Here is an 18,268-nt window from a genome sequence, read left to right as displayed (position 1 = left end):
TTAGTAGTTTTTCTAATGTTTTTCTTGATTTTTTTTCGGGCCACCAGATTTTACTTTCGGGCCACCAAAAAATAAAAATCGATGATTTTGGTGGCCCGATCGGGCCACCAAGAATAAAAGTTAGTGTGGAGCCCTGCATATGGTATGAAAAAGATTAAGTTTTCTATATTTGAAGACCATGACAAGTATGTGTGGGTGTGGGTGTGGGTGTGAGTGGGGGGAGGTAGGGGTGGAGAATGTTTGTTTCTTATTATCTTGAGACTATTTTGAGCACTTTAAGACATTCCATACGCAATAATTTTGTAGATTTTAAGGACATAATCAGTTCATCTAAAAAGTAGTGTGTATTTCATAAACTCTCTTGTCTGGTATTTAGAAATATAATGCAGTTAGGGGCCACTTTCATAGAGTAAATCAAATTTTTCACAACAAAAATAAGACCCATATGGAAAGGGGAATCCTTGTGTGCTAGTGTGTGTATGTGCATGCCTCTCTGAAGTATATATAGGCTTGTGATCGTTTTTCATATGGAGTCGGACCCGTGTGAATTCTCAAAAAGCATGTTCACATCGTTTGAAGTCAAACTGCTCCAAGCATACATCCCGTGCAGAAAAATCGAATGTCAGAATGTCAAAGGTCAAAACGGACAGATACTTCCTGATGATGATTCATCGAACGATGTTGCTAGATGCAAAGCTAGGGGTGTGGCCATGGAATGATGCAATGTGATGAAAGTTAGATGGAAGGGACATTTGAAGCAGTGATTTTTGTAAGAATCCTTGACCATCTCCTCTGCAACAGATGATGGTGGCATGTTGATGCTGCTCCCCTTTCTACTTCGACAGCACAAGGTGTGGAAAAACTGCCGCATGAGGGTCTTCACCGTTGCACGTGAGTAGACCACAATTTTGATGGCCCTCTCCACCCTTTTGCCCCCTCCTCCAATAGTTTCCAGATCCACTGTGTGATATTACTGTTACCAAAGATACACAATAAAGTGTCCATAATGTTTTTTTTTGTTGTTTTTTGGTTTTTTTTTTAGTACGAGGATTTTCGATTTTAGTCATTGTACAACTTACAATACATGATTCATCTTATAAAAGTTGAAGCCAGTGATGCTGTAGAAGCAGTACAGGTGTTAAGGAAATGTTGAAAATATGGGAAAATATGTAGATAGAGGGGGGAAGACAAATCAGAATTTTGAGCCACCCAAAGCTATTACTATGCTTATACAGATATTTTTGCTACACAATAACCTCAATAGTGTTCTCTTTCTATCTAGAAATATGAATGCAGCTCATTTTAATTGTAGAATCTGTTCCAATCCCATTCAAAGTTCACACTAAAAAAATGCAAAGAGAGCATTTCATTTTATTTTTGATGTTTTTGGAAGGGGATGGGAGGGTTATTTCTGTAACTTATGTTGATAATGGGAAGGGCAGTTTCCTGTAGCAGCCAAGACTATTAGCAAAATGAGCTTATGTACATTTTGTTTTGCTTGATGTTTTCCAGAAATGGAAGATAACAGTGTCCAGATCAAAAAGGACCTTTCAACGTTCCTTTATCACCTTCGCATCCAGGCTGAGATTCAAGTAGTAGAGTTGGTAAGTGAGAAATGTGTAAACCTCAAAGCCTTTCCCAATGGAAATTTCCTGTCATTAAAGAGTAAGCATTGTCTTTAGTGTTCTGACAGTGACAGACACCTGGAGAAATTTGCCCACAAGTAATTGACATTAGAAAGACAGGAAGTTCCTAGGCAGCAGATTAAGAGTGTGTTCATGTCTCATTTACACACCTGACCTCCTATATATATATAAATGAATTTTTTGTAAAAGATTATTTTCAGGAAGACACCTCCTTAAAAGTAAATTCTTGCATTCCATTGCTTCCCAGTATGTACTGTGGACAGCAGCATTGAAATATCACTCCAAAAGACTGAACTCTGGCTTTTTTTTTATTTTAAAAAAAAAGTCCTATGGTTCAAGGTCATTGTTTGATTTGATTTGATTTTGATTGATTTGATTTTATTGTTCCACATTTCAAAACATCAAACATGATACGATCGATTGAACATAAGATCGAACATAGCGTCGTAAATTACAAAAAATACAAGAGAAGACAATTTAACAAACATGAAATGTGGGGACCTACTAAAAAGCAAAGCTTGTAATGTATGGGTCCCTGTATATATGAAAGTGTTGGTCTTCTTAAACAACCTAGAAACGAAAACTATGAAAGGAAGGAAAGGGACGTAAAAGAAAAGAGAGCAAAAAGAGCAAAAGAAAGGAATAAAATATACGAAAGCATAGCGAAATACAAAGTAGCCACCTGTAACGCGTTTATAAGACTCCTTGTCACCCGAGCAACACAGTTACGTAACTGTAAGAATGCGCAAAAACGCACATGATACATAATGATTCATTAATTCAGGAATAGCCTTGACATAAAGGACTCAGTAAAAACAAAAAAACAAAAGGCAAACATGGAATACATATGATAAACAACGAATCTGATAAAGAAGAGGGAGTTCAAATAAAATTGCATGTTGTATTATTAGATATAAGCCTGCACAAGGGATTTTTTTAGTTTACGTTTAAAACAATTCAATGACAACGATTCAGTAATGTCGGAGTCAAGGCTATTCCAGAATGTTGGACCTGTATGTACTATTGTTTTAAGAGCAAATGCAGTTCTCACGGGAGAAAAGTGAAATGAATTTTCCTGTCTTGTAGGGTAGGAATGTATAACTTTATTTTTTACAAACATGGGAGTGAAAGCATAAGGTAATTCGTCTTTAGTTAACTGGTACATAAATATCCCAAGGGAGTAAGAATATATATCAAAAATCTTTAAGAGGTTATTACTTTTGAACAGAGGGCTTGTCGGTGCTAAATAATTGGTACAATTGATAATCCTTACAGCTCGCTTTTGTATTCTAAAGATAGACTCCAGGCGTATTTTGGAACAATTCCCCCAGGCCAGTATGCTATAATGAAGATACGGCAATAACAAAGTCGAATATAAGGTACGTAATATATATGTGGGGAAAACATGCTTAAGCTTCTGTATAACACCCAAATTTCTTGATAATAACTTACATAAATGATTTGTTTGTTCCTGCCAAGATAATTTACAATCAATTAAAAGACCAAGAAATTTAACTGAATTTGTCTGTTGTAAGTTTACTCCTGTGATTGAAATTGAGCCAGGTAAACAAGTGATTGTATTACTAAACACCATAAAATTAGTTTTGTTTAGATTTAGGGATAATTTGTTACTTTGAATCCAATCATTGACGTGATTCAACTCAGAGTTAAGCATATCAAGTAACTCAGTAGGATTTTTGTGCGTCAAAAAAAGACTTGAATCGTCCGCAAACAAGAGGAAAGAAAGGAGTGCTGACGACCTTGGCAAATCATTTATGTACACAATAAAAAGAAGTGGTCCCAAAAGGGAGCCTTGTGGAACACCACACGTTATATTTGCTGTGCTTGAATCAGAATCATTAATGTGTACAAATTGTGATCGATTTGTGAGGTAATCTCTGAACCACTCCAAGGCGCTGCCACGAATCCCGTAATGAGACAGTTTGTACAGTAATATTTCATGATCAATTGTGTCGAACGCCTTGGAGTGGTCCAGAAAAACTCCAACAGTGTGAGATTTAGCTTCGATAGCTTGAACAACTTTATCTAACAGCGTGAGAGGTCGAATGTTTTTTGCGAAAACCAAATTGAGTGTCTACTAAGATATCATGGTCATTTAAAAACTTGATAGTTCGGGAGTAGACAACTTTTTCAAGTACTTTGGAGAATGATGATAAAAGAGATATAGGTCTATAATTGCCCAGGTCGTCCTGTCTGCCTTTCTTAAAAACAGGAATAATCTTGGCAACTTTCATTTTACTAGGAAAAACACCAGTTGTTACAGACAAATTGAATACATGGGTCAAAGGTGCGGCTACTTCATAAATGATTTGTTTAAGAAGAAACATTGCAATACCATCATAACCTGAGCTTTGTTTAGCTTTAAAATTATTTACAATATCAATGACATCCAATGCATCTACGGGCGTGAAAAATATAGAACTAGGATTGGGATTCACAAGAAATGAATGAAATGTTTTTTCCGTTAAAGGAATATTTCTGGCCAAATTTGACCCAATATTCACAAAATACGTGTTGAATGCTTCAGCAATACCATGGGAGTCATCAATTATCGTTCCATTTTGTATTATTTTATCAATTCCCAGTTTCTTCCATCATTCTTTTTTAATACATCATTTATAACTTTCCAAGTAGACTTGATATCATTTTTATGGATTTGAAATTGTGCAGGAAAATAATCTTTTTTTGCTTTACGTAGCACAGAAGTCAAAGTATTTCGGTAAGCTGAGTATTTACGTTTTGCTTCTTCTGTACCACTAGACTTATATCTATAAAATAAATTGTTTTTACGATTTATAGATCTCAAAATTGATTTGGTGATCCAAGGACTTCTTGGGATTTTTTTATAATTCAATTTGATCGATGAAACTGGGAAATGAGCATCATATAAACGCAAAACAATTTCATTGAATATATCAAACGCTATATCAGCGTCGTTCATATTATAAACAGCAGACCAGTCGGTATGATCAAGACTCATTTTAAAACTTTCTATACGTTGTTGTGACATTACTCGAAATCCCTTTTTATTATAATTTGTTTTACCTTTTTCAAAAATATCGTGTAACGTCACAAATATAGGAAGTGATCCGATATATCAGAAACAATGATTCCTTGATCAGCAACGTGAGATAAATTTGTAAATATGTTGTCAATTAGTGACGAAGTTGTATCAGAAACCCTTGTTGGTTTCGTGATACAAGGTATAAATGAATTGTACATCATTGTATCTAAGAATTCCTGACACTGGGGCTTTTCATTATAACAAAATAAATTAACATTAAAGTCTCCCATCAATATACAATGCCTGTTCATAAGAGAGGGAGAGTCAAGTATAGTTTGCAGTACACCGACAAAATCGTTAAAATTACTATTTGGTGGCCTGTAAATTTCTCCAACTATAAGGTTTTTCGCATTCGGTATAACAATTTCTATAAAGACACATTCAATCATATCAGAAACTTGGCAAAATGTTTCCATAACATTAAACTTGACATCATCTTTAACAAACAAGGCCACACCACCACCATGCTTACGTGTTCTATCCTTTGAAACTAAAGTGTAGCCGTCGATACATACCAGCGAATGAAGCGGATCATGCAACCAAGTTTCGCAAAGACCAATAACTGAAAAAGTAACTGATGAAAGATTTAAAAGTAATTTTAATTGATCAAAATTTTTACTTAAACTTCTCACATTATGATGCATTACAGAAAAACTATTACGTGAAGAAAAAGTTTCGCGGTGTACCAGCTGTTGTGGTAAAACATATTCAGTGGTTATATGAGGTACAGCTGCATCATTTTCGTCATATATTAAATGTAAGTCAGGCATTTGCTCATGTAAACGATGAATAACATCAGACTGAAAATACACCTCATTTGTTTTGTGAGACGTAGTATAATTACTGGCAAGAACTGCTTCTACAAAATCATCGTTTGACAGTGACTGCATTGGAAGACTATCCATTATGATGAACTATCGGGGAATCAACACAACGGATTGCAAAAGTGTAGAGAATTCCATCTCCATGACTACCACGCAATTCACGAATAGCAAAGAACACTATCAACAAGTACTCAGTGTGCATGAGTAATATCAATGCTTGCTTACAATCAGTGTTACGTAATCGAATGCTGATGAAGAGGAAGGTAGGTTGCTCGGGTGACTCGGGCTTAATGTGAATACATGAAATTTGGTTACGGCGCATGACATTTACATATCGTATAACAGGTGCGAGAAATGGTACCCGGTCATTTACCAGTGAGAAGGATTCATACATTGCAAAGTAAATTGCTATCACTAAAGAATAGAGGGAGTGGAACATTGTCATATCGTCACCCTGTGTACGAGGTAAAACTCCAGGTACAAACTCAAAATTTGTACAGCACAGGGATTCACAAAATGAAATAAAGAATGCTACCGACACGATACGAACGCACAAAACCATGGCCTCAACGGGTACTGATTGAGCTAAAAAAAACAACAACAACAACAAAGGAGGTTCAATCCACCTGTATCAGAATATTGTGCTGTTACATTTATTTATAAGCAACAACTACGACAAATATCATGTGTTATATGCTGCTATTTTAAGAGAATAAAATAAATGTGCCTACTTTACATGAATATCAGCAACTTTCAATGTAAATCAAATTTACCTATAGTATCATACGGATGCAGTTATCCTGTTGTTCAATTCACTTGAAGTGTGACATTTATAGCTTGTATAATTTGAATCTAAAAGCTAGTCTGAATTACACACAAAAGAAAAAAAATGGCGTCGGATTGATGTAACAAGCAGAGTGCTGAGAAAAATAGCTATGATATCACATAATAGACTCAGACTAGATGTGAATTTGACAACTACCTGGTAATCAATAATGAAAATCTCTCACCACTTATTCAATGTAATGGTCCCATGGCGCTGTTTTCTGGCCCTTATCGCGTGACTCCAGGATAAGTTGGGTTCCTACCAAGCGGATTCGTGTAGACTTTCCGTGGTCCTTTCTCAGCTTGTATGCGGCGGATTCAAGTTCGTAGCGACGGGCTTTGAGCTTTGGGGGGAGGTCTGTTTTCACGTTAAAGCATGGCCGGGTCTCAGGCGAACGATGTCTGGTCTCAAAAGCGTGAAGAACGGCGTTCCTATCAAACATCGAGACGAATCGCGCGATAATCGGGTCGGGGGTCTTCGGGGTATCTCCACTGGGTCCTGTGAGATTTGGTCGGGGTTTGCGAGGCAGGCGATGTACGTTCGCGAAAAGCATCGCGGAGGTTTCTTCGTCAGAGAAGCCAAGCTGCTTGATGGCGCCACGAATATCCAGCAGTGCCTGGTTGGATGTGGGATTCTGGGTTTCGGCCTTAATCCCATAAAACAGCAAATTTTGTTTCCTGTCGTGTATTTCCATTGCTGTCATTGCATCAAACAGATCCTTTTCCGTTTTCTTCCTGTCTTTCTCTAGCTGAGGTAACTTCTTGTTCTCAATGTCTGTCTACCTATCTGCTGAATCCTGCGCTGACTTTTGGAGTTCGGCAAGGGTATCGTTGATGGTTTTGATCTCTCGATGTACCTCTGCCATTCCATCATTCATTTTGTCCAACTTATCCAAGACTTGTTGCGCGAAACCGTCAAACGTGGTACGGAGTTGAGTCAGAGACTCTTCCGTAGCGTAGCTGCGTGATTTTGTGGACATGGTAGAAACAGCGTTGCGATTTTGCTGGCTATACGAACGGTTTCTCAGAAAATATGACCTCGAGCTTGAAGAAGTGTCAGAATTGTTACAATTGTCCATAATTTGGTCGAATATTCAACGCCATAAACAACGATGCAGGTGGATTTTACCTCGTAGTTACGGAGCTCAAATCACAGTACGTCCATGTTGTTTCGAGGTCACGTGGGGAGTTGTGAACCATTTCTAACAATGAACTTGGCTTATTGCAGTGAAGGTTGACTTGACCTCTTTGTTGGACTTTGTATGTGTCTTTCCCTCTCTCCATGGCTGTTTCCTGTGCCTGCCATGATTTAGAACGACTGCGACATCTCGGCCTACACCTACGAACGCACGCTGAGGATGGAGCAGAGGAACGAGATGCTGAAACAGATGAAGCTGTCCAAGAAGGAAAGCCGAATGGAGGTCAGTCTCAACTTTGAATCAAAGCAAGACCATGATGGGGAATAGATGTAAAAGAAAAAAAAAATGTATAGAGTTTAATAGAATTTGATAGAAGTTTACAATTTTAAGAAAGCTAATTGTTATTCAATTTCAGTTCATTTTTTCAATAATCATGTCTGGTTGTTATTAACCATGTCTGATTGAATAATCATATCTTATTGTTGCGGAACATTTCTAAGTGGATAACTATATATCTGCTTAAAAGATCATATCTGTCACTGTCAGGTAAAATTGACATCTATTATGAATGATACCCAAATGCATTTTGTTCTAGATGTGTGTTGATGATGAGGGATTCATTATGTATAGAAGAGGAGCAGTTGCCAATACATGGTCTCTTTGATCTCTGTGTATGTTTGCCAAATGCAGTTAAACTGTTAATACCATTTCTCATTTAGTCACCGTCACATACTTTCAGAGCTCAAACTTCATTCAGTAACAAAACTACCAAGCCAAGTTTTACACAGAACTCTCGGGTGGATGAGTGGAATTAATTTTTTAGGGCATGTGCTCCTTTAATTGGTTTTGCAATAGAGTAATCGTTTGACTGGCCAAAATAGGAAAGTTTGTGTTTTGTTTTTTGTCATGTCACAAGAGTGTACATAAAATGTGTACTGAAATGCATACTTGTGATTATGATAGTGTAGATAGATAGATAGGTAGGTAGGTACAAAGTAGGTAGATAGATAGAAAGATAGATAGATAGATAGATAGATAGAGAGATAGATAGATAGACAGATAGACAGATAGATAGATAGATAGATAGATAGATGAATATAAAGATAGATGGATATATGGATTGGCTGTAACAGGAATTTCATCATTACAGTGTTTGTCATATAGGGGAGTGCACTGTGTAGATGGATAGATATCATGTACATAGGTAATTTGATTGCTGCTTTCTTTTTACATGAACTCTAGGCACAAGCCATCTTCGATCACCACCACATGAGCTCAGGCATGAATTCTCCGAAGCAGAAGCGAAGTAACGGGAAGTCCGTGTCCTTCGACCTCCACACCAGGGAGTCGCCCTTTGACATCGAGGTGGTCAAGAAGGAAGGCGAAGAAGGTGAGGAGGAGAAGAAGGAGGGAGAGGCCGCTGACGCCGTGGACAGCCCACTGGTCATTCTGGAAGAGGACACCCACGTGCCGCCCAAGACTAACGGCAAAGGCGCAACGGACATGTCGCAGTTTAAGGGTCTCATGCATCTAGAACCGTAAGTGCAACACAGAATGCTGCTTTGGTGTTATTGATATGCAGTGTCGTACTGCGCAACAAATTAAAATGAGATTCACTGTGGCATGAGTCGTATACGTTTTGCTCACTACACACTGGTGAAGATGGTTCCATGACTCTCTTCACAGATTATAATGTATTCTTCCAGCATATACTTTTCAGTGCAGATCATTTGAGGGATAGAGAACAGTGGGATATTTCATGAAGATAAAACAAGACATGACATGTCAAGGAAATTGCATGTTACATGCATCTAGTTATGTGGTTGGATGTTCATGTGCCTTTTTTTTTTTAGGACATTTCAAAGCACATCACCAGCTCCTCATATTGAAAACTATCGGCTGCTGTGAGAGACATGGTGGTGAGATCACAATGTGCATCTAGTACTGGAAAATTTGCAATTTAACTTGTCGAGATTACATTGAAAGTTGACTGTGCCCACTAAAACATACAATCCTGGCTCATAGCTCATTGTGGCAGGCGTAATTTAAGACACAGCTCCTCTGTTGACCAGTTAGATCCCATGATAAAGTATTAATTATACTGTGTGCTCTAGAGTGCAGAGCTCTTTCAGCAAGAACAGTGAAGAGCTGAATTTTAGGCTGGCTTACATATGCACAGGTATATCTTTTATATCAAAATTTCAAACAACCCTTAGGTATATCTTTATTTAGCTATTTGTATGCTGGTCTGCAAAAAATGTATAGACAGTCCAATGGTCAGCCACACAAAATAACAGCCGTCAGGAGCTCGTATGATACTGTAGCAGACTGTTAATAAATAGGCTGTAATTGACCAATGCCATATGTACTCATTCATTTTGCTTTATTTCTCTGGTAGGTCTATGGGCAATGTGCGTAGGATGCACACTGCTGTTCGACTCAATGAAGTCATTGTGGAGAAGTCACATGACGCGCACCTCGTTATTCTCAACCTCCCTGGTCCGCCCAAACATGCCTATGCAGAGCAGAACTGTATCCTTTGATCACATGCTATGCCAGAGTGCTTTGGCACTCTCCTTTTCACTGTAGCTAAAAATGTGGCAGAGATTTATGGTGTCTACTTTCTAATTTGTTTAGATGAATCAAGAACCCAGTTTCGTGCTTCAGAATAGTTCTAAAAATGTGAGTTAGGGATAGAAACAACTAATGTTACTTTGTTAATCAGTCTTATCAATGTCAAGTATTGTTGGATATACAAAATGTGAACAATAGTTCTTTAAATAAGATTGTTTTGAGAATGAACCATTTTCAGTAATGGTTTATTGAGAAAAATAGTGATATCTTCGTATATTTTAGGCGTTATGGTGAAATTTTTATATGGTTGGATTTTTGTGATACAACTGACATACACATATGCATCAAATATGATTAATGGAACATTTCTTAAATCACTGCTCCCAATAGTAAAGAGTTCCTTTAAACAATGATTAGCTGGGCTAGGGGGATTAAAGGTGGCATGACTCTGTAAGAGAGGACTGCAAGCATTGTTGAGGAACCTCTTGGTGTAATATTATTGTCAAATATTATCATTAGCAGCAGCACCATCATCATAACTTGAATTTTGCCTATTTTTAATTCTGCAGAATCAAAACATTAGATAGTGTTGCATTATGCTAGTTGAAAAATATTGAACAAAGAGGAATCCAGAAAGAAGCTTCCCAACTGATTTTGAAGAATAACTGTGATGGCACGTTCCTCTTTAGGGAATCTCTTTCCCGAAACTCTTCTCTGTCCTGTCCACAAATTTTCTTGACCGATTGCCAACAGACATGGAGTACCTTGAAGTCCTGACCGAAGGTCTTGACCGCGTCCTCATGGTCAGGGGAGGTGGACGTGAGGTCATCACCATCTACTCGTGATTGCTTCCCTCCCGTCGCTACCCTGCCCCCTCGATGGTCCGTCTGTCTCTCCCCCCCGCCCTCTCTAATGATGCCAAAGATACCATGCCATGCGTCTTCATCGTCCTTACAGTGTCCTGTGGAGTTTCAGATTGTCCCGTGGAGTCTCAAAGCATCTCTCTCTCTCTGTCGGTGTGCTGGGTTGAAACCCTGGGGAGCAGGAGAGGAATGAGAGAGCATCGCAGGGAGCAAAGGGTTGGGTCGTTTCCGTGTTTCCTCTTGTAGCGTTAGATGTGCAAAGTGTTCTAGGCAGTTTTCTATCTGCAATGAGTCTGCTGAAATTTACGTGTCAGCTGAATGTTTTAAAAAGATATTAAATAAATACGATATTGCGTGATTACTGACCTATTTCGACATGACATAAAATGGAGGTAAAAGGATATCTCTGTTTGAAGATGCACAAATGTAAACAAGGAAAAAGATAATACATTTTTGTCAGTATTGTTGTTTTCAAAACCAAGTAACCATTCAAAAATGTTTGATATTCAACCTTTTCTGTTCCATTCTATAGTTCCTGCCATCTTGAACTGTTAACAGCTTGGGTTTACAGGGGCATTCTCCATTGTTTTGATTGTGAAATCCCTTGCTGTACAAAAAGCCTACTAAGTGATGACTGATGAAAGAATGATGATCTTCAAATTTTTGTAAAATATAGAAATGAATAAAGTGTAATAGGAATGCAAGAGGAAGATGAGTAGATCTCCTTATTAAACTTTCGTCCATCAGTTCTGAGCTTGAGAGGATATCAGGAGTGTAGTTGTGGGTTAGTACAGATTTAAGAAAAAAAAAATTATTTATGCTACAGCTCATCTGCCCTTCTAGTGAGACGTTCTTACCATGACTACCATTTCTGGAAGTGTTATTTTTTTTTTCCAAATGGTGAAATCACATCTAAAAAGGGTAGGATTTACAAGAGACATGAAAAATGCAGACTTGTTGTAGATGTATAGGTATGCATGTCTACAAGTGTTTGTTCATCTGTCTGTCCGTCTCTCTCTCTCTCTCACTATGATGTATATAAACAGTTTTTGCAGGATCTCAAATGCACCACAGTACTGTAAAGCAAGAAATGTTCGCGGCATGAAGTTTTCGCAAATTGGAGCTGATGGCCTTTTTCGTGGCATAAAATTTTCATGAATTGCCACTGGCATTCAATGCATATACTGTAGACAAGCTTGGCTGTCACAAAATTTGCGAAATTAGAATGCATGCGAACATTTCTGGTGTTACAGTAGTTATATCATGTGCATATGGTCCATGCAAGAATTTAAGCAAGAGTACATGACTATGCCCTATAACCAAAAACAAAGTCAGTGACCGGATTCCAGTTCAGTTCGTCCAATAGCAAATCATGTTTGCAGGTTACGAATGCAATGTGTACAAAACAAGTGCATGTGTGTGTTCAAGCATGCAAGGCTTAACACATCTTTTCTTTCATGGCCCATTTGGATCACCAAAATCATCCAATTTGAGTTTTAGGTGGCCCTGAAAATGAAGAAAATGACATGAATAAAATTATTTGATTGAGAAATAATGATAGTAAAAATGATTTTGCCAAATTAAGCCGAAAAATATACTTGAATTTTGAAGCGAGAAGACTAGCACTGATCACGGAGGCACCTACTCGAAATGCATGCAGTTTGATATCAAGCACTGAGCCGCAAGTCATTTTTTCTGTTCTGGATGAAAAAAACGCGTAAAAACAATGTACACATGTGAAAAATTTTGGTGGCCCATTTGGGCCAATGAAACATAATTTCTTAAAAATTGGTGTCCCCCGGGCCACCATTGATGTTGAGCCTTGATATGATTAAATATGAATATATATGTGAACTGATGCATACACATAATGCTCTATGAACAAAGAAAGAACTATTAGTATGTTGAGGTCATAAGCAATTTAAAGTCAAGACAGCTCCTTCTCTTCCTAACTTTGATCAGATGTCTTTTTTTTTTTCTGTGGTCTGTTTGAAATTCGTGCAAAAGAATTCATGGCATGAAATGATGGTGCTTCTGGATTATTCGTTTCCAAACATTGAGTGATCATTATGCGTTCGTGTTCACTCAAAATTGTGTTTTGTGCACTGTGAATGCTGAAATGTGTTTGCATCTGTCTTCAAATGTGTATGCAATTCGTGAGAATTTTCTTTCTAGCAACAACTGCCTGAAGTTGCTGAAGTGTTAAGTACGTAGAAGTATAAAAGCAAAAGAGTGATAGGCTTTGTAGGTGCACAAATAGATCAGTGAATGCTATGCAAGGTAGTGCCTGGTATTTTCTCCTTGTTTTTTGTTTTTTTGTTGTTTTTTTTTTCTGCATGATAAAGATCTTCCTTGACTGTGATCCAACTATATGTCTTGGGAGAATTATGATAGTACTGAGTAGTTCTCCAGACTCTTGATTGTTATCCTACTAGATTTGGGATTTTGTTTGTTTTATTTTTAATTTTGTACCATCATCTGTGGCATATTTAGTCAATTATTCTTGGTTGGTTGAATGGTTTAATACGTGCATGCACATGTGCAACAGGTTTTGGAGGTGATGCCACACACATCTCTCTAGTGTGTTGTACTAATTGAAGTGCATCACATGATTTTGACATGTATTAGCTGTGGCATTAAGTTGTTTTACACATTCAGATTATCTTTGATTTATTGCTTCTAGATATACTGTATGTTCATATCATATACTTATATGTATACATGTGTGTGTGTGTGTGGGTGGGTGTAGCCATTTAAGTTATTGTTTCATACTGCAGATATTTTATATTCTGTGATTGATATAACGAAGATAACTCTATTTTTCAGATTTTTGTGAAAGATTTAGCTTTCAGTTCATTGTCAGTCTTTATTAGTGGTTTGAATGTACAGACCAGTTTCGAGAGCTCATGTTATCTTCATAACGTTCTTAGAGGCTAGTACGCATGTGAGAGGAAAATCAAAGTCAACTTTGGTATTGTGCAGTTCAGCAAATGAATCCGTGATTATCCAGCTAATTTTTGTGCTCAGGACTCGTGAATCAAAGGTCATAGCTGAATTATTGTTTGTTTGTTTTTTAATACATTTGATGTGTGCTTCCCCTGGGGCCAGTTTACACAGTGCAGTTGTCGGAAATTGTTTCTAGAGTCGCTCTTGCCCACAAGTGGGTAGCTGCCTCAAAATGTCCAAGTCCCACAGTTGCTGTGATGCCTACAACTATCGCATAAACCATGGAAACTGTGCCTGCAATAGCAGCAGCTAATACATCACGACCAAGCAGCTGCTGCCAAGCTGATTGCTGTGGTGGTGGTAGCGCAGCACTTTTTAAGCTCCGATTGTTGTAGGTGCTGTGAGACAATGCTCGTGAGGTCTTTATGCTCTCAGCATTTTTCAGCTTGATTTCGTTGGTTGCAAAGTTGAGTTGATGTGTTCTAAATAGCTCTTTTTCCAAGAGTTTTATTTTGTTTGGAGCATGAGCTTTGTTCTGTGGATTTCTCAGGAGGAGAGTGAAAGATTCAGTGTGTTCCAGCCAGTTGAAATCCATTTCACTTGCACCTTGCATACCTGTGAAGAAGAATGTACTTAGGATAGAGTGAAAGTAGAGAAGCAATGGTTGATGTAGATTTTATTGGTTGTTATCATAGTAAAAGTGGTATTTGTGATGTTTTATGAGGTTTGTGAGTAAAATAGTTTTGTTCTGTGTTGGTTTTATGCCCCCTCACGAAGTACATAGCATATTGCATGTGTATACTGCGTACCCCTTCAGAAAAAAAGTCTGCGCTATTCAACCTCTGTGTAGCCGTAAGCCGTAAGGGTCATGCTGTTTACCAGTTGGTTGTAAAGTTGAGTTGATGTGTTAATTGAATTTACTTATCACATAGAGGTCATCAAGTAATTTTATACTGATGAAATTTTGTTTTTTTTTTGTTGCAAATGAAGCTGAAATCCTGAGGAAATAGTCTTTGAGAAATAAATCCTACTGTACTTCCAGCCGTGCTTCATATGTACCATAGTGTTTCAGTGGCAAATGCTTGAACATTTCAAGTTTTGAATATGTGTGTTTGTTAGATATGCTTTGAATTAAGGCCCTGGTTTTGGAATTTCATTTCAATTGAGTGTGAAGTTTGACCTGTTTTTTTTTTTCAGTATTACAAACCAAATTCAGAGGGGGCCATGTATACTGGCTGTACTTGGACCATTGTTTTTTGTGTTTTTATATGACAGTTTTAAAGAAGCTATGGTACTTAAATCCTACTCAATGTAAAATTCTAATGATTGAAATGTATTTTTCTATTTGGAATTCCAAATTTATTGATGTGTACATATTGGGTCTCAATGCTGTGAAGCAAATATTTTACTCTGCAAGCCAATGAATGAAGTGCATTTCAAGATTTAGATTTAATATGTGAATTAAAAAAAAACAAAAAACACGCACACACATGCAAAAAAGTTATGCTGTTTACTGAGATAGCATGGTGTTACCTGTAGGATTTTTAGTGTGTGTGATTTTGAGTGCATAAATTCTGTTTTTTCCTGTCATGGCTGGTGTAAAATGTGTGTTGGCTGTGCAGTAAGTCACAAAAATCAAAACACTTTGCCAAGAACTAATTACCAAGCTGTCCACACACTGCAGTGTGCAGTAGAATACCTGGTACGCAAATTGACATACCTGGTAGTATATGCGAGGGCAAGGCATGCTGTAAATGTTGTATTTTTTTCCTTTTTTTAGCAGCAGAAGTTTAGATTGAAACTCTCAAAGACCCACAACATATTTGTTTGATTGTTCTTTTAAGTGGTGGTACAGGTCAAGTGTTGTTGAAAACAAACAAGCACATGCATGGAATAGTGTGATGAGGTTCTATACAGAGAAATCACTCTGTGGCCAAAAGGGGCACCTTCGCTTTGATGTGATTTGTAGTGACTTTCCAAGCTGCACGGCTGCTTTAAAGATGTGTTTGTTTGATGATCGTTTTCCAAAGGGGCGAGATACTAATCCCATCATGAACACAGTATGTTACATCATGCATAGGTTTAAAACCAAACAGGCTAGAAGGTTGCAGCCAAGTCACAGTGTAGATGTTGATATGAGTGCCATGAAAACATGCACCTTGCTCGCTCTTGACGGCAGGAGTAAATTAAATAGTGGTGAGGTACACAGCACTATCAAACCAAGTGACAAATGAGATTTGTGTATAGCAGGGCTCGACACTAACGGTGGCCCAGTGGCCCGGGGCCACCAAAAACGCACGTCGGGCCACCAAAATTTCAGAAATGACGAATGTGGTGGCCTGATCGGGCCACCAAAAAAGGTCGGATGTTTGCCTTTGGGCCACCAAAAATAAAAGTTAGTGTGGAGCCCTGGTGTATAGTACCTCAAACTGCCATAGACAGATTTACAATAATATCAGCCAGTAAGATTTGTGTTTCATGGGGTCCCATGGCAGAGTTTAATCCTGCCACACATAACTAGCTGGCCGTGTGTTCCACTCGAGGATAGCTCTGTAAAAGGCACATTTCAGCATTTTGCAGAACCGAGATGGCGAACTTTAGTAGGTATCATGCAATATGCTCTTGCTGTTGGTCATACTGTTTCAATTATACATTTAAAAGGCACATTGCAGCATTTTGCAGAACCGAGATGGCGAACTTTAGTAGGTATCATGCAATATGCTCTTGCTGTTGGTCATACTGTTTCAATTATACTTTTTTCCCCCCAATTAATGCAAAAAGCAGGAAATAGATAGGCATCAAAAGTTAAAAGCATAGCCAAAAGTAATCGCAAATTGTAGCAATGGCATTCAAAGAGAAGAGCAAACTGCATTCAAACTTACTTCCTGTAGCTTGTTGATACAGTATTTCGTGGGCTATCATCGATCTTCCTCAAGTTCGCAACAAGATCTTTGACTTTGAACCAGTCTTTAAAAAAAAAGGAAAAAAAAAAAGAATGAGTTAATGACTGGAACACCAGGTTCATTGACACTTCCTTCCTGTAGCTAGTTAATATTTTGTGGCCTTTCCGTTGATGTTCCTCAGGTTCGCAACAATATCTGTGAATTTGAACCTGTCTCATAGCTGTACTTCAAAAGGAAATGAGTTTGTGACTGTTTACAGACTAGCTACCCCGTAAATCACAACACACACACGCATACAAGTTCGAAAAAAAAAATTGAAGTGAAATTTGTTGGAATTAAAACGGTGTTTGTAATTTATTCTGTTTTCATCAACAAAGAGTTGTCCATGTATTTAATTCTTTTGAGTCATTGTGTTTTGCAGAGATGCTTGATGTGTGTCAAAAGTGAATCCCTATTTATCTTAATTGCTCAGATATATCTGGCAGTACACTTCTTCTTTTCTTTGCTTTTTTTTTTTATTATCAACATCAAGGCAGCACACTATATTTCCGTTATAACTGAAGTCCAACCTTAAGTAGCTGCAACTCGGAAACAAATTCAATACATTCATTTTCTTCAGTATTGACAGAACTATACAAATTACTGATCTGCTTGGAAAATTGTTTAAAGATCCGTTCACCCGTGGATGTCAGTATTGCTTCAAATCGACTGAGGTGTTTGAAATAAATAGTAAGTTACGCAATGAACAACGAACTGACTTTCTGATTCGAATGTCACACAATTACACACCCTGTAGAGTTTCATATAGTTGTGTGAAACAGCAATTTCCGATTTTAGGGAGATTCATAATATGTTTGTTTATGAGAGAGAAAGCATTATACGTTTTTACCAAGGGGAAAACAACATCGGTATGCGATGGCGTCGATCGTTTTGTTTTGTTTTGTTTTGTTTTTTAGAGGATTTTAGTCTTAAAAAGTCGGCTGGGAAGGCAACGGCAAGCCGAGAGAGCGGCTGAGGCGGCGCTGTTGGGCCAGGCCCAGCCCGAGTGCGGCTGGCTGCGTCTGGAAGAGTTGGAGCAGGCTTTCCTCGTGCCCCGAGTTGATCAGACTACGCACGATGTTTCGATAGCGATCACGATCGCGATCGCGATCCTTCACCTCGATATCGGGCTTTGGTTTTGGCGGGAGGATAAGCTGTACGCCGGTCTCGATTGTGTAAAACATGCGTGGTGCGTCGTCGCCTGTAGGTGAGGGAAAGTAATGAAAGGAATTCATTTATTGAGACGAAAGCACACAAACGTCACCAAACTTTAGCGAAAGACGGGAAATACATCTACGAACGTTTTACTGCGATATGTAAATACCCATACATCCAAATAGGTCCGCATAGATAAAAGCAGCCTGTTGTTGACTTTTCTAACCGTGGATTACTTTGACAGTATTGTTGCCTTGTTTAAAAGTGTG

At 38.1% G+C, this 18,268-nt stretch overlaps 2 protein-coding genes across 2 annotated transcripts in view; one reads left to right on the top strand and one right to left on the bottom strand.

Moving 5' to 3' along the window:
• The window catches only part of LOC140233405 (solute carrier family 12 member 4-like), a 75,058-nt gene extending 57,877 nt beyond the window's left edge, over positions 1–17,181 (top strand). The window contains exons 20-25 of the mRNA XM_072313511.1: positions 802–891; positions 1,513–1,604; positions 7,694–7,801; positions 8,762–9,057; positions 9,918–10,051; positions 10,847–17,181. Of these exons, the coding sequence (XP_072169612.1) occupies positions 802–891; positions 1,513–1,604; positions 7,694–7,801; positions 8,762–9,057; positions 9,918–10,051; positions 10,847–10,938 (812 nt within the window). The 3' untranslated portion in view covers positions 10,939–17,181. The remainder of the gene's footprint in view (positions 1–801; positions 892–1,512; positions 1,605–7,693; positions 7,802–8,761; positions 9,058–9,917; positions 10,052–10,846) is intronic.
• Positions 17,153–18,268, bottom strand: part of LOC140233403 (uncharacterized) — a 24,232-nt gene continuing 23,116 nt past the window's right edge. Inside the window, exon 20 of the mRNA XM_072313510.1 lies at positions 17,153–18,045. Within this exon, the coding sequence (XP_072169611.1) occupies positions 17,774–18,045 (272 nt within the window). The 3' untranslated portion in view covers positions 17,153–17,773. The remainder of the gene's footprint in view (positions 18,046–18,268) is intronic.

Source organism: Diadema setosum, chromosome 9 (genome assembly GCF_964275005.1).
Source record: "Diadema setosum chromosome 9, eeDiaSeto1, whole genome shotgun sequence".
Lineage (NCBI taxonomy): Eukaryota > Metazoa > Echinodermata > Echinoidea > Diadematoida > Diadematidae > Diadema > Diadema setosum.
Note: the sequence above shows the minus strand (reverse complement) of the source record. Positions and strands in the feature narration are given on the sequence as shown.